Source organism: Octodon degus, unplaced genomic scaffold (genome assembly GCF_000260255.1).
Source record: "Octodon degus isolate 3935 unplaced genomic scaffold, OctDeg1.0 scaffold00016, whole genome shotgun sequence".
Classification (NCBI taxonomy): Eukaryota; Metazoa; Chordata; class Mammalia; order Rodentia; family Octodontidae; genus Octodon; species Octodon degus.
This window is the reverse complement of record NW_004524592.1, coordinates 15,726,790-15,743,172: the sequence shown is the minus strand read 5'-3', so window position 1 is coordinate 15,743,172 and position 16,383 is coordinate 15,726,790. Positions and strand designations below refer to the sequence as shown.

The following is a 16,383-nucleotide window of genomic DNA, read 5'->3' as shown; positions in this document are numbered from 1 at the left end:
AAATGTTTTTTCTCTCCATGTGACTCTCCCCAGGCTTACTTTAGATCATTGAACACATTTCTCTGTGGCTCCATAATCTTCTTGATCAGAAAATTTGGAGCACAACTGAGTTACATGTTGTTACAGTACAGGTTCTCCTATGTCCCAAGTCTTCACTGACCTTGAAAGGCAAGTCCACTTCTAGATGTCTGCTGTCACTATTAGACCACGTGTGGGGAGAGTCCCAATCCGTACTGATTTAACCCAGCAAGCCAGCAGTACCTTTTTGGTGGGGTAGTGGATAATCTCATCAAGCTTGCACCTTCTGACCAAGACCAGACTCATTCATCCTGCAACTGTCAGCGAACCTTCCACAGACTTGAACCCATCTGGAAGCTGCTAGATGGAACTGGCAGCCGTTTTTTGAGTTCTGAGCTTGGTTGGCCCCTCTCCAAAGTGGCTGCCAGCCAGTCATTCAGCTACTCAGGATGACTGAGCCCTCCAGCTAGTGTAGTCCTCCCCATCTACTACTGCACCTCTTCATGGAAGCCTCTGGGGTTGCCAGCATTTGCCATTTTTCCTTTCCTTCTCTCTGTGGTCTTCAATTTGGATTCACCTCCTTCCTGGGTCCAGGGGACCAGTTTTCATCTTTTGGCTTCCTGATATTGTCATATTCCAGTGTCTGGATGGCAACACTCAGAGGCTCTTTCTCTGCTGCTTACCACTCCATCATCTTCTGTTTGTCTCATTGCCTTTTTTATTTGTTTGTTTTGGTACAAGAATCGAACTCAGGATCTTTCATGTGCCAAGCAGGCACTTTTGTACTGAGCTATATACCTAATCCTCTTAGCTTGTTTTAAAGTTTTTTATATTCCTGTGTCAGTATTCAATTTAAATATTTAAAGCAACTAATTATAGGTATTAAACTTGAAGCACTCTGTATTTCAGTATTTAGAACAAAAGCAAAAGTGGAACTGTAGAGAATCTTATCCATGTCTGGCCCCTGTTTATCTATCTGCTAGGGTGTCATAATGAAAATTTCTTCACTGAACTTAGTTTTGACATTTCTTTATATTTTTTTCAGTTAATCACGTAAGAGTTTAGTTGATTCTGGTTTTAGTTGTTATGAACAGATTTATTGTGTAAAGAGGTTTTCTTCATCTTTCCACTTGATTGTTTCCCGTAGAATAGTATCTGTTGATTGTGAAATCACTTAGCCCACCACTTCTTTACCTTTTGAAAGCTTTGTATTAGTCTTCATAGACTACAAAGTCACTAAAATGATATGCTTGTGTGAATATTGTTTAATAATTTTTTTTTTTTAGAATGATTTCAGTTGAAGATGTTTGTAGAGAGTTTCTAAAATTCCTTGGCTTTTTCAGTGAAGTGAAGACTTACGATCCCTCTGGTGACTCAACACTTCCAACCTGTTCTAAAAAACGCAAACTAGAACAGGTAGAAAAAGAGGATGAAATGATTGAAAAGAAAGCAAAAAAATCCAAGATTAAAATTAAAGGTTAGTTTGATTTTTATTTTTTTTATTTTAGGGAAGGGTCTACAGAGTGTTCAGGGTCTTACTAGTAGATCAGACGCATAGTGGTCTGCTTGTTTACAGCCTCCCAAGAGTGCCACCACACTCAATTGCCTCTCAGCACACCCTGAGGTCAGGGCAGCACAGCAGGCCCAGGGATTGAACCCCCAGCCCCTGCGCCTGCTTGGAAGTGCTGTAATCCACTGAGCTATTTAGCCGGCCCTTGTTTGTTTAAACTCCATTTATACTAATAATGATACACCTGTGTTTTACTTTTTTTTTTTTTTTTGAGATAGGATCTTGCTGTGTAGCTCAGGCTGGCATTGAGCTCATTTTGTAGCCTAGGCTGGTCTTGAACTTGCAAAGATCCTTCTGCCTCAGCCTCTGTATTTTACTGTGTGTGCCAAAACTCAGGTCCTACTGCGACTTACTGTTTTCATTCAGGGTTAAAGGAACAAAGGTAAATGGTGTCTAAAATGGTTGTGAAGATAGATTTGGTGCAGCGCTGGTTTTCTTAACTGTTATGTGAATGGAAGAACTGTGAGCTAGGCAACCATCATTGAGACTTCATATGTTCATCAGGGAACAAGGCTAGCTGGGAGGTTAGTGCCCTAAATAATAGTTTGTTTCACCCATGTTAATTCAGCACCTGCTAGTGTAACAAGTGAACAGAGAGGGCGAACATTTTAGAAACCAAGTGTCCAGACTGCAACCAACACCCACTTATTTATCATAAAGTACCAACACTTTGTGATAAATAAGATTGTAACTGGCCCTGCAAAAAGCTTGGTGGAGTCAACCCTGAGTCAGCTTGTGATGTCTTTGCCTGATCCTGCTGCTCCTTTGCGAGCATATAAGTGGCCTCCATTTGCTCCCTGTGACACATGTACCATAGGTTTGTCACCTCTATAATAAAGCATTAAAGCAGTGATTAATTTAACCTAGTTTCTTAATACCTTATCAAACATGTATTGTCCACAAATAAGAGCTCCTGGCCTTGATAAAGTTATTTAACTTGTATTTCCTTACTCAAAAGTAAGGATATCCCTAAACCCAATATTGTTTGTTTGTTTGGTTTTTGTGGTACTGGCATTTGAACTCAGGACCTTGAGCTTGCCAGGCAAGTGTTTATTCTACTGAGCTATCTTCCCAGCCCCCTAAACCCACTATTATTGTTTGAAATGTTGAAGTACAGATTTTATTCTCAATCATATAGTGAGACAGAGTTTTGTATGACTCAATCCTTGCCATTCACAATCTCCCAAGTGGCAATTCCTGTTGCTTTGTCATTGTGCACTGTCAGCTCTGCTATGAAAGTATAGTAGCCTCAGAAGCATTCCCACTGGCTGGTTGATTTCTAAATTTCTGTTCTGTGTTGAATCTGTTCTGTCCACATAGGCCTCTTTGCTGTTGTTTTTAACCCAGCCAATTTCTTTTTTACTCCATCTTCCCCCTGCCCAGATCATTGACATCTTGCATTTGCTTTTCTTTCTTCAAATATTTCTCCCAGTTATATCTCACACACCTATTCACTTACAGATATTTGTCTGACTTCTAAAGTGTCTGGGTGGCTGCTATTCTCCAATATGGCATTTCTCACTTCATTTTTATCCTTAGCACTAGTTACTACCTTGATACTTATCTCTCTACTCTACATGTAAAATAAAATTCATTAGGATAGGGGTTTTAAATATAAGTAGTAGCCAGTGAGGCGGCACATGCCTGTAATCCTAGCATTCAGCAGGCTGAGGCAGAAGAATCTGAATTCAAGGCCAGACTGAAGTATATAGTGAGTTCAAGATCAGTCTGAATGACGTGGCTAGACCTCATCTCCCAGATTATTTAATGCCAGTAAGAGTCCAATGAAATAAACGCCCTTAAATTATATAGATGAAGATACTAAGTTTTATGGATGCTGTATTACTCCGTTATAAGCCAGAAGTGGTGTTACACTCTGTAATCTCAGCACTCAGGAGGCTGAGGTAGTAGGATTGCTGTTAAGTCCAAGGACAGCCTGTACTACAAAATGAGACACCATCTCAAATAAAACAAAAATAGGCTGGTGAGATAGCTCAGCGGACTAAGCACTTGCTCAGTACAGGAGCCAGTTCCATCCCTGTAGTGCAGCCAGCCCAGTCCAGCCAGCGCACCCCCCACCCCCTGAGACCTGGCATGGTGGTGCACACCTGTAATGCCTGTGCTGAGGAGGCTGAAAACACGAGGATCACTATGAGTGCAAGCTATGTAGTGAGGCCCTATACCAAATACAGTTTAAAAAACAAAGTAAATGAATAAATAAGTTTACTCGATCACAACAGTATAATCCAGGTCTTTAGAGTATATTCTCTAGGTGACTTTTGTTTTAATCTGTTTTCTGTTATAACTGTATGAGCACGAGAAAACAACGCTTTTGAGTTTTGCTGTGTCATTTGTAAAGTGAGTTGTGCTGGATAAGATAGGCTGTGAAGTCCTTAATTTTGAAGTGAACACTGAATAGTTGAAAATGGTAATTTTGTGGAGCAAATGCTAACACCATGGTGTGTCTGTATCTAGTTGAAAAGGAAGAGGCAGAGGAAGAAGAAGAGGAAAAAGCACTAGTGGTAGAAGAGGACACATCTGTGAAGAAGAAAAAGAAGAAGGATAAGAAGAAGCACATTAAGGAAGAACCAGTTTCTGAGGAAGAGCCGAGCACCAGCACAGTACCTGCTGTATGTCTGCTGCAACTGCTGGGCTCCTTGGGGTGGGCAGGAGTTTAGATTTTAGTGAACAGATTTCATTATGGGCAGTTAGAGATAGCATGGCCTAATATGTTTCTAGTATAAAAGGCCATTTCCAAAATTTAGTCACCACCACCCTGCTACTGCCCCCACCCCCACAAAAAAGGGGACATTTTTAAAGGAGGAAGTTATAGGGTTTTTGTTTTGGTGGTTCTGGGCCCCAAAGCTGGGACCTCACATTAGGCAAGTGCCATATCTTTATATCTGCACCCCAGCGCTAACTAGTATAGGAGTACTTGCTATATGTTGGATTTTAATCTTCTAAAATTGTTCCTAAGAAAATAGATTTATTTTATATGGAAGCTATTACGTGTACAATCAGCTCTTTCAAAAGTGTTCTTATTGGTTATTTCCAGAGCCTAGAGAAAAAGAAGAAAAAGAAAAAGAAGAAAGATACGGAAGACTGATAGGAAGGAGCAACAGCCTTGTGGGCCGGCCTGTGAGGTGGGCAAGGGATCCACAGGTGCCAGGGCAGGCATGCGCAGTGGCGTCATCACAGCTTTGTGCATCCGCCCCACGACCTGGTGAGGTCTTCATATCTTAGTCTTTCATATGCAAATAAAACTATTTTCTTTGTATCAAAGTAGTTCTGTGGTAATTTATGTTTTAGGTAGAGAATCTTTGATCTTCCTATATTTGATTTGCCTTCTGGTGATTATTTTGATTATTATAGCAGAAAGTGAGCTGTTAATGGTCAGTGAGAAACCAAACCTTTTAGAAAACCCTGACTAGATGGGTTACTATATTTTAAAAGTCTAACTAATGTGCTTCATTTGTCCTTTTCAGCTATTTTTGTCTTTTATCTTTCTACTTCTGTATTTACTTAAAAAGAATTTTGTTTCTTTGGGATTACTCAGAATTGAACTCAGGAACTTGTGGAAGCATTTGTTTCTTACTCAGATATTCCAGGTGAGCAAAGCATTTTGTATCCGTTCATAAAGGAAGAAAATGTGTCTGTAAGTTGTTTGTTCTAAAAGGTACAACAAAATGATTCTTAATTTTCTATTTTTCATTCATTCATTCTTTTTTGAGACAGAGTCTTTACTACGGAGCTCACTCTTGAACTCACTGTGGAGCCTTGTCTTGAACTCATGGTGATTCTCCTGCCCTAGTCTCCCAAGTGATGAGGTTGCAGGCCTGTGCCACCATGCTTGGCTTGATTTACTTTTTTTTTTTTTTTTGGAGACAAAGTCTTTACTGTGTAGGTCAGGCTGGCCCTGAACTCACCATGTAACCCATGCTGACCTTGAACTCTCAGCAGTCCTGTCTCAGCCTTCCCAAGTACTGAGATTACAGGTGTATACCACCATATACTGTCTGATTTACTTTTTTAAAAAAAAATGTATTTGGTACAGGGTCTCACTACACAGCTCAGATTCAAAGTGATCCTCCTGTTTTCAGTCTCCCCGATGCTGGGATTACAGGCAGGTGCCACTGTGCTGTCTCACTGTGCCTGGGTGTGGGCTTGGGGTGGCATGTGGTGCTGGGGATCTAACCCTAATCCCTGTGCTCACCTAGGCAGATGCATAGTCTGCTGAGCTATCTTGCCAGCCCCTGATTTACTTTTAATCTCTTTTAAAAAAGTGATCTAAAGTTTTTTTTTTCCCTAAAGGTCATACAAATGATTTTAAAGTTAAAAAAAAATATTGCATGAAATAATGGGAGAACAAGATGAGAAGAATAGAAGGTCAACTGGAATGAAGTATGAACTAAGACAAAGAATATCAAAGAAAAATCATTCCAGAATTGTTTGATAATATATGTCTCAACTACTTCTCTCTCACTGCTGGGACAAATAACCTGACACCCAAAATGAAGGAAGGAAAGGTTTATTTAGCTCACAGTGGAGGTTTCAGTCCACACTCTTAAGACTCCAAAGCAGAGTGGCACATGGCAGAGGGCAGCAGTTCATGGTGGTGGAAAACAGCAAAGAACTAAAAGGAGCAGTTGCAATGACAGCCAGCCAACCTGTCCCTTATATTGAATTCAGGCTGTATGCCCCTGCACAGGTGTAGCACTCAACCATAATCTCAGCATTGGATTGTGAATTAATCACAAAGTGGAAGTCACCCTAAGATTACATGAGGCTTTGGGGGAACATCTAGACACCATAATAGTGTGCAAATAGGGTCTGTTGTTTGCTGTGTCGTCATGCCACCCAGACATTTCTTCCTCAGAACCTTGCCTTTGTATGCCCGGGCCCTGTGCAGTAAAGGCTAGACAGAGGGAGAGACTCGGAAATTGCACTTCCTACATGGGCACAGGCTTATCCGTAATCTGTGTGTCCTGGTCTGCTGATGGCAGGCGGTGTTCAGCCCCAGCTGCTCCTAGAGCGCTGCCACTCTGCAAAACCCAGTAGTGCCCAGGCATGGTCTTTGTTCATGACATAACAGGTTAAATTTTAACATTTTTTGGAAAAAAGGAGTCAGACCTGCAGAAAACTACAAATAGTCACTTTTGAAGCAGGATGAAACTGTAAAGCCTCAATTTCTAGGCTGAGGACCTAGCTTAATAGAGCACTTGCCTTACATGCATGAGGTCCTGGGTACAGTCCCCAGTGCCACCAGAAATTAAATTTAGTGGTTTGGGTAATCTGCTGGCCTGTGGAAAGCCTGGTTAATCCCTTCTTAAGGACTGAGGTCTTACTCAAAATCTCTCAAAATCTAACTAAAAAGTAGTTTGTGGTTCTGCTCAGTGCTGTCAGCCAGATGTGCTGACTAGTGATTGGGGCTGAGTGCTTAGGGAGCATGCAGGAAGCCCAGATTCAGGCTCCAGCACCACCTACATGCAGCAAAGTTACGAGCCTTCACTAACCCTGTTCCCTTCCTTCAAAAGTAATGTACATTTGTTTTGTAAATGAAACTCTACATCCACCCGTTGGTTTCTGATCCTCAGCAGGCTCAGGACTTAGAACTTTCCCCATCCACAGCCTCACAAGTTCGTAGCTTCCCACCAGTGCTCTGACTTAGAGAAGATTTTTCTGTTGATGAAGTTTTCTCCAGTGCCTTTTTCTTTTTTTTTTTTTTTCCTTTTTTTTTTTGTTTGTTTTTGTTTTGGTACTGGGAGTTGAACTCCAGACCTTGTGCTTGCCAGGCAGGCACATGCGCCACTGAGCTATGTCCCCAGTGGTCTTCAGTGCCTTTTTTGCTTGTCAAAGGCCACTCTTAATGGCTCAGACTGCATGCACCACTTAGAATAACATGCATCAGAGCAAAGTGTATATGGGATATTCTATTTTTTCTCAGCGTCTTGCTCTGCAGTTTAGGCTTTGAACTTGTGGCAATACTCCTGCCTTAGCCTCCCAAGTGCTGGTGTTTTGGGTATGGGCCACCACACCTGCCCTGCTTCATCTAATTTTATACTTGTAAAATGCTTGAGGCGAGTACAGGTTATAGCCCGTGTATTTGCATTTTTAGCAAACTTAGTGTTGTTAAAGTAGGGTAAGTTGTTTCAATGCAACTGTTTCCTTATTTTAAAATGCATTACTTTGGAGCTGGGTGTAGAGATACAAGTACCCAGGAGACTGAGGCAGGAGGATTGCTGTGAACTCAAGGCCAGTCTCACTGCAGTGAGACCTTTCTGTGTCTTTAGCATCTTCATGCCCCAGCGGTAGCCTGTGCTTTCCTTAGCTCTCACTAATACTTCCTGCACTAAAATGGGGCATGCATATTTGATGATGGTTGTACAGCTTGGGAAGTTCCTTGGGGTTTTGAGTTCCTCTGCTTTCTTATTTCAAGTGCTGTGAGGACACCATGAGTTCAACAAGAGACTGGCAATAGTAGAGCCAGTTGAACCTGAGGTAGCTGGATGCTGCACTCTGTCTTTAGCTGTCTTGTCCTGTGGCCATTACCTATATCACCAAAAGCCAGAACTTGTTGACCTTTTTTAACTACAGCTTTGTAGATGCTTGTTTTCATTAAGCCTTTGTTCATTGCTTAAAGCAAGTGTCAATGGTAATTCTGAAATATTTCAGTTTGGGTGCTTAGTTTTGAGAAATGAGATGTGTAGAATAGTGGTTCTCCTTTTGCTGGCTGGTGTTGAGGGTGGAACCTATGGTCTTGTGCATGCCAGCCCTGAGCTCCTCACTGGGTCAGCTGCAGCCCTCGTAGGCCTCTTGGAGAAAGGTGAGTTTCTGGCCCAGAATCTGCACTTCTGATGATTCCCCGTTGGTGGTCAGGGGACAAGACCTTGTATACTATTCCACAGAGTCCCTTTCTAGCATCACTCATCCCTAAAGTTCTCCAAACTTGAACTTAATTGCTGGGCAGAATGACAGGCTGTTGTGTTTGAGAGAGGTAAGTAGCAGTGGTATCCCCAGTCTTGCAGCATTGTCTCAAAAGAGTCCTATGGAGGCTGTGTTGTGCTCTGCCTGCTTAGTGTACACAAGCTCAACTGAAATTACACATCCTGTCTATAGGCATTTGCAGCCAGATATCTTGGCCCATATCTGTAACCACACATCCTAGGCAGTTTTGTGAGAGTCTGTCCCAAAGAATGCAAAGCTTAAGTTCAGTCCCCAGTATTGAAAAGAAATTATTTCCTTTTCCACTTTTGAAAGAATGAATTCAGTTGCTCAGTGTATTTTTAGTATAAAAGGAAGGAAACTCGGAGGCTTTTTGAGATAGGGTCTTGCCATGTAATCCTTTTTTGGCAGAACCAGGGATCCAACTCAGATCCTTGCACTTTTCAGGGAAGCACTTATCTACTGAAGCCATCTCCCTGGCCCAATTGCCATGTAATTCAGACTGGCTTTAAATTCACTATATAGCCTAGGTTGGCCTTGAACTTGCCGCAGTTCTGCCTCAGCCTCACAGGTGCTGTGATTATAGATATGTGTCACCTTGTCTGGCAGAACTTGTTTGTTAGGTTAAGTTTGTGAGTATTTGAATATGCATGTATATAGTTCACAATACACTGTGTACAATGCAAATTATCTGGAAAAAAACTCAAATTTTAGTGGACCAGCTTCAGACTCTGTGTAGTTCTAGTTCTGGGCTTTTGTTGATGTTGCTGTTTTGTTTTATTATGAAGCTGCAATGCAAGCCTTTGTGCATTTATCTTCCCATGCGTGTGTTAAATAGCCAAGACTCAGCTCCAGCTCAGGGGCAGGAGGGTGGCCTCAAGTTTGAGGCCGGACTGGGTTCCACATCCTGGACTATATAACAAAACTCTGTCTCAAAATACAAAAATAGTGCCAGTTTGATTCTGAAACATTACAGTAATTTACCTTCCAAGTGTTAAGAAAAAGCTCTTATTTCAAGAACTATCTTATAATTTTTATTAGTATATCCCAACTATTATCTAGTACATTTTTACATAGTGTATTTTTTAAAATACTGATTTGAATTTGGTCATTCTTCACCTACATATTTTTCCTTGTATAGTTTTGTAGTCCAAGATACGTGAGTCCACTTTGTTGTGTCATTGAAAGCATGCTGAATATATTCACTGTAGTGCTCCTAAAGAGGACATTGGTGAATAGAAAAATTCAGGCCTTTGACATATTTCACTTCTAGTGTCAGAAAATCCTTAGAGCTGCAAATCTACAATAACTTGAATTGTCCCCTCTTCCCCTCCCACAGACACCTTTCATAAAAGGTATGGGATAAAATTGGGTATACAGTACTTCCTGCTTCATTTTTGCAGTACCGGGGGTTGAACCCTAGGCCTTTGTACTGAACCACATCTCTAATTTGCCCCACCCCCAATCTTGTTTGTTTCCTTTGATACAGCATCTCACTGTTGGCTAGGCTGGACTAAAACTTGGGATCCTTCTGTTCCTTTCAGCCTTTCTGAAAACATTTTCCTAGTTTACAGATGAGAAATTAAATGACTTGAGTCTAGCAATGAGCTTGCTTCTCCTACAAAGACATGCTGTAGCCAAGGCTGGCTCTACATTCCCTGGTTCAGTCCAAACCCCTGAATGTAGCAAGCCTCCAAACAATAGCTTTGCCAGAGGTTGTGGAGAACTAGCCAAACTGGTATATGCCGAGCGCTCCTCATACCCAGCTGGTCAAGACATCTACATGAAGAGACCTGTGCCAGGCCAAAAATGCAGCCTTCCAAGGAAGATGAGCTGCTACTAGTTCTGTTTTGGGGACTTCTTGTAAGAGTAACTAAAAGTGAACAGATAATCCTTAATCGATTAGCCCCAGTTACACTAGCACTGTAGAACTATGAATGTACAGGAGATGAAGTCACAATCTTCAAAGATTTGATCTCAGTGCTAGGGGGAAGAGAGGGAATTTTAGAGGCTGAAGAAATCAGAGATCACTTAGCACAGCTGCCACTGCAGCGTCAAGCAAAAACAAAAGGGCCCCCAGGGTTTGGAGGCAGATTTATTTGCATCCATGGGCGCTAATTGGGATCATCCCCAGAATATCAGGCCCTGATCTCTGGTGGTCTAGGGCTTATAAAGGATAAGCAAAAAGGAAGTACAGAGGCAGAATGGCTTGTCATTTGGGGCTTGGTGCATCACAGTGGCCTGCTATGTATCACAGTGACCAGTCATTTTTAGGACACAGAAGCAATCAGAATTGGAACAGGAAGTATTATCTGAGTAACAGAAACTAAAGTATGTTGGAGGGGGCATAGCAAGAGTTCTATTACACCATTGCAGATGCAGCTTTGCCACAGGTCCCAGCTGCTGGCATATCCCAGGGTGTAGCCTGTCTTTCTCTTAGCAATGGGAGAAACAATTGCTTCTTAAATTTGTATACATTTAATCCAACCTTCAGCTCCACCTGTCTTCAGCTCATAGGAAGACATCTGATTAGAATACGTAACATTAAAAATGAGAAGACACATAAGGGCCGGCCAGATAGCTCAGTGGATTAAAGTGCCTGTTTAGGCAGATGCAGGGACCAGGAGCCCACTCCTGCCCCCAGGGCGCTCTGAGATGGGTCTGTGGAGACTGGATGTGGTGGTGCATGCCTGTAATCTCATTTGGGAGGCTGAAAAACAAGATCACTACAGGTCCCAACTGTAGTGAGACCCTATAGACCCTGTACTGCATATATAGAAAATACTTTTTTAAATGAGAAAATGGGCTGCAGAGATGGCTCAGTAGAATTAAGTGCTTGCCTGGCAAGTGCAAAGGTCTGAGTTCAGTCCCTGGTTCTGTCAAAAAAACTGTTAAGGAGGGGTGGGGCAGGGAGATGGCTCAGTAGAGTTAAGTGCTTGCCTGGCAAGCGCAAGGACCTGAGTTCAATCCCCAGTTCTGCCAAAAAAATAAAATGCAGTGAAAAAATGGGTGCTGAGAAGGAGCTGTTCTATCTCAGGTGGGCGAACAGGTCCGGATCTGTAACCCCAGCCAGCTTTGTGAGGTTTTCTTAGAACACAGCTGTGCTGTTCATTTTAGTGAGTCTTCAGCTTGCAAACAAGTTCCCTTCCAGAAGAGTCATAAATGGGATTCATCCGAAAATCTAAGAGTGAGTCCTACTCGTACACATAGGATACAAATAGACCAAGCTTGGCACGTCCTAGCAGCCCCCTCCACATCACCACTGCTTTTCCTCTTCTGGATGTCCTGGGCTCTGAGCATGGTGATACCATATGCTATTGCAGTGTATGGTAAACACCGCAGCACAACTGTGACAATGTCCAGCAGACACAGGAGCTACTCCTACGATTTGTTCACATCTGCAACTGTAATGCAAGGTTGTTTCTGTTTTCAAGTTCACAACTCAGATGATCATAAGCCAGGGACTTACTCTACTACATGTATGTAGGGGCCTGTGTTCCCATGGCAGAATTAAGTCGAATTACAAAAACCAGCTGGGTGTGATGGTGCACCCCTATAATCCCAGTACTCGGGAGGCTGAGGCAGGAGGATCATTGTGAGTTTGAGGCCAGCCTGAACTACATTGTGAAACCCTGTTTCCAAAAGCTCAAAAAGAAAAAAGGACCATAGATCCCACAAAGCCAAAAATATATACTCCCTGGCCTGTACCAGAAAGACTTTCTGACCCATCTTGAATTAAAGGACTCAAATGCAATGTGTGGCCCTTGGTTAATCCTGGATCCAGTAAGAAAAAGATACTTTGGTGACAGAAGTTCTTTCATGAACTGGGTAATTTCAAGAAACTATATTTTTTAAGCTGTGGTAATGGTTATGTAGGAAAATTTAATTTTTAAGGATGTATTCTGTTAGGGAAAATTATCTTGGTGTCTGTAATTCATGTTCAAATAACTCAGCAAAATTGGTGAATATAGACAACATGAATGTGGTAGAATGATAAGTATTATAATGGGTGCGCAGATGTGTTATTTTTTTCCGATTGTTCCTGTGTGCTTAAAATTATTGTAATAAAAATCGTATTTTCTTAAAAGCAAGAACATACTGTTTATTTTTGTTTTTATTTTGATTTCTTTATCCCTGAAACTGTGAGAAGGGTAAACTCTAGAAATACAAAGAGGAGTTCACCAAGGGACCCCCGAGGCACACTCCTCAGTACCCTTCAGAGGAAGGGTGAGCACCACAGATAGAGGTGTCAAGAAGAGAATTACAAAAATGACAAAGAGACATGCTGTGAAATAAAAATTGATGGTGAGGAGGAGAAATCCTCTCTACCGACTGCACCGTTACACATTTGAGCAAGTGAAAACAGAAGTGACAGAGACCCACTCCTTGGCATGTGGAAGAGTTGGAGGTGAGCAGAGCCCCATCAGACTCTGTTTCATCAGCCTGGAACTGCCATCCCTTGAGGACAGCACAGGTAGAAGTATGTGGCCCACCGTGTGCCTCCTCAGAGTCTCCCAAAGCTCCCTTCTAACCTGAGCCCAAAGCAGGGAGGGTCTTGCTCCCAGCAGGAAAAGAGTCAGACGAATGCATCTGTTTATATCCTGAAGATCTGCTGGGCCAGCAGTGTGCTAATAACTAGTTTGGCATGATGACGAGCTATAAACGATGACCAGAATGGAAAGAGCCCTGCACTCGTGGTCAGTGACTTCCACGGAAGCACTGTGTCAGCCCTACTGAAACTGCCCTGCCCTGCCCCGCCCCGCTCGAGCTGGTCTAACCACCTAGCTTTTCCTATCCTATCTTTGGGTGAGTTAACCTGTGCTTTTGAGCCTCCAAGTTTTCCATCTAGAAAACCATTTTTGCTTTATCTCATAGGACCTTAGAAAATCACTTTATGCAAAAGTTCCTTATAAACTGAAAAGTAAAGCTACAAAATCTGTATAAAAACACGGAGGCACTTCAGTATTCCAGAGGCAAGGGTCATGGGAGGGGCCAGGAGACTGACTATGGTGTTGTGAGGTCTGCCAGCCAAACCACTTACCAGGCCCTTTTTCTCTAATGTTTCCGGAGGCATTGCTAGACAGTGCTCCTATTAGGTGTGACCATGTCACTGAGTTCTGCCCCATTGAATGGGAGCAGGCAGGAGAGGTACACATTAGTTGGAGGTCCATGCCACAGAGAACCAAACGATGTACGCTGCTTCACTGCTGGCTCCATGCAGGCATGGTGACCTCAGAAGTACTGTTAAAAGTATTAAAGCTGGTGGGGCATGGTGACATGCACCTGAGGTCCCTGCCCTTGGGATGCTGAGGCATTGTGAGTTGAGGCCAGCCAGGGCTCCATAGTGAGTTTAAAAATGGTCTGAATTACATATCAAGACCCTGGCTCAAAAAAAAAAAAAAAAAAAGCCAAGCTTGGCACACCTGTAATTTCAGCACTGAGGAAAGAGGCTGAGGAAGGAGGGTTGCTGGGTTGCTGTGAGTACTAGGCCAGGCTGAACTACTTAGACCTCAAACCAAAAAACCAAAAAGATACAAGATAGGCTGGGTGTGGTGGGATAACCCACTTCTCAAGAGGCTGAGGCAGGAGGATCATTGTGAGTAGCAGGCCAGCCTGGGCTACATAGGCCCTATTTAAGGCAAAAAAAACAAAAACAGACCCCAACAAGCTGTGTGGTGAAGGCACCCCCTCCAGAAAGGAGGGGTGAAGGCACTCCACACAGCCAGACCCGTCCTCCACAGCAAGTGCTTCATCCTGTGCCAAGCAGCGAAGAGGGTCGCTGGGCGGGCTAGGTCTGATTCTATCTGGGTTGGGCCTGCTGCATCCTGAGATCAGATGAATAAAATCTGTTGAATAAGAATTCAAAATTAAAAAAAAAAAAAAAAACCCTCAACAATCAAAAAAGAAGATAGAAGAAACCTGGGCCCCTGAGTCAGCAGCGGTGTGGAGGACAGCTTTCTATAGCTCAGGAATATCCCTTTGGGACCTTACAGAGGTAGAATAAACTTCTGTCATGTTTGGACTGCTTATGTTAGGTTGAACCACATGAAATGGTCAATATTAACTTTTAACCCATAAACGAATCCTTAGCATTCATTCTAATAGATATTTTGGGTTGTTTCAGCAGCTAGTGTAACTAATAAAAAAATCAGAGTTCAAGGCAAGTCTGGACTACATAGACACCATCTCAAAACAAAACAAAAACCAGTATTATCAAGGTTTCCAGTAAGGAGCAAAGTGAGAAGTATAAAGTATAAATGAACAGATTCACCAGTACCCTGTACATGGTTTTTCCTAATCCCCAATTATTCTTTATACTTCAGGCTGAGTTGTCCCATTGTTTCCAGGTTATTGAGGCATCATCATGGTCTGAGAATGGAAGGATCATGGGGGAGTAATGGTGGCAGAACCCTAATGCCAACTTCTCTGTGTTTAAAGTACTGGAGAAACGTGACGTGCTGTTTGGGGTTTATGCAGATGATCTGATTTCATCTTAAATGATCTATAATGATTTGAAAGAAAGCACAGATGAATGACTTGGCTATTCTTTTTTTCTACTTGCGGTAGATGTGTTTTTGTCAGACTCTTCCTTAGTGTTTTCCTTAATCTCTCATCAAATCTTGGGACTGAGTTTTCTTTCCGCTTCCCAAATAATCACAGATGTTTTCTCACCCAGTCAATCTAGGGACAGGCTGGCCAGCACATTACTGTAATTGTGTTCTGGAGGAAATCCTTTCTTTTACTGCCAGGAATTTCAGGCTCCGGACCACAGGGTGGGGGTAGCGAAGAACTTAACATACTGCCAGTTAATTGCCTTCTCCTTCCTTTAGCCATCTGCCAGTAGCAGGCTGGAGCCCCAGGGTAAAAAGCACAGTGTCCAAAGCTGGAAGAGAGGGACTTGCAGGAATCCTGAGATGAGGCCAGTCATTTCTCCACCATGAAGACAGGACCTCTTTTATTTTTATGTTATTTTATTTTTATTTTTGGTAGAACTGGGGATTGAACCCAGGCCCTTGTGCTTGCCAGGGAAGCACTTATTCCACTGAGCCATCTCCCCAGCCCCATCACAGGACCTCTTTTAAACCACAACCGACCACACTGAAAAGACTTCTTTTTTTTTTTTTTTTTTTTTTTTGGTGGAACCAGGGATTGAACTCATACCCTTGTGCTTGCCAGGGAAGCGCTTATTCTACTGAGCCATCTCCCTGGCCCTCAAATCCCTTCTTTTTATTTATTTATTTATTTATTTATTTATTTATTTTTGGCAGAACCGGGAATTGAACTCAGGGCTACTGAGCTATCTCCCCGGCTCCTCTGAAATCCCTTCTTGAGAAATCATATAAATTGTTAGCCACCGATTCTCAATATGAAGAATGCTATCATGAAAACCTCTTCTATGTGAACTACGGATGGGGACTGGAGGTGGAGTGGAGTGTTGAATGCTTGCCTCACCTGCACATGGCTCCAAACTCAGTCCCCAGCATTGCAAGAATAAAACAAGCCACAGGTTAGAAGATTTATTTTTGCAAAAGACCTCTAAGTATCTTTGGCTTCTAGACCATATGATCCTTCTCACAATGACTTACCTCTGCCACTAACTGAACAAGTGGATGAGACTGCATTTGAGTAAACCATGACTTATGGACACTGAAATGAGAATTGTATTTCATTTGCACATGTCATATTTTTTTCTCTCTTTCCAGACATTTAAAAGTTGAAAAACCAGCTGGATATGGTGGCATATATCTGTAATTGCAGTATTCAAAAGGTTGAAGCAGGGGGCTGGAGAGATGGCTCAGTGGTCTAAAGCACCTACTTGAAACAAGCTTGGCAAAGCACAGGGACCTCGGTTC

General features: G+C 42.5%; 1 protein-coding gene across 1 annotated transcript in view; it reads left to right on the top strand.

Annotated features, from left to right (window-relative positions):
* Nop58 (NOP58 ribonucleoprotein) overlaps positions 1–4,870 on the top strand; it is a 37,766-nt gene extending 32,896 nt beyond the window's left edge. Inside the window, exons 12-14 of the mRNA XM_004626740.2 lie at positions 1,362–1,495; positions 4,064–4,218; positions 4,644–4,870. Coding sequence (XP_004626797.1) covers positions 1,362–1,495; positions 4,064–4,218; positions 4,644–4,694 — 340 coding nt within the window. The 3' untranslated portion in view covers positions 4,695–4,870. The remainder of the gene's footprint in view (positions 1–1,361; positions 1,496–4,063; positions 4,219–4,643) is intronic.
* Positions 4,871–16,383: the final 11,513 nt, after the last annotated feature.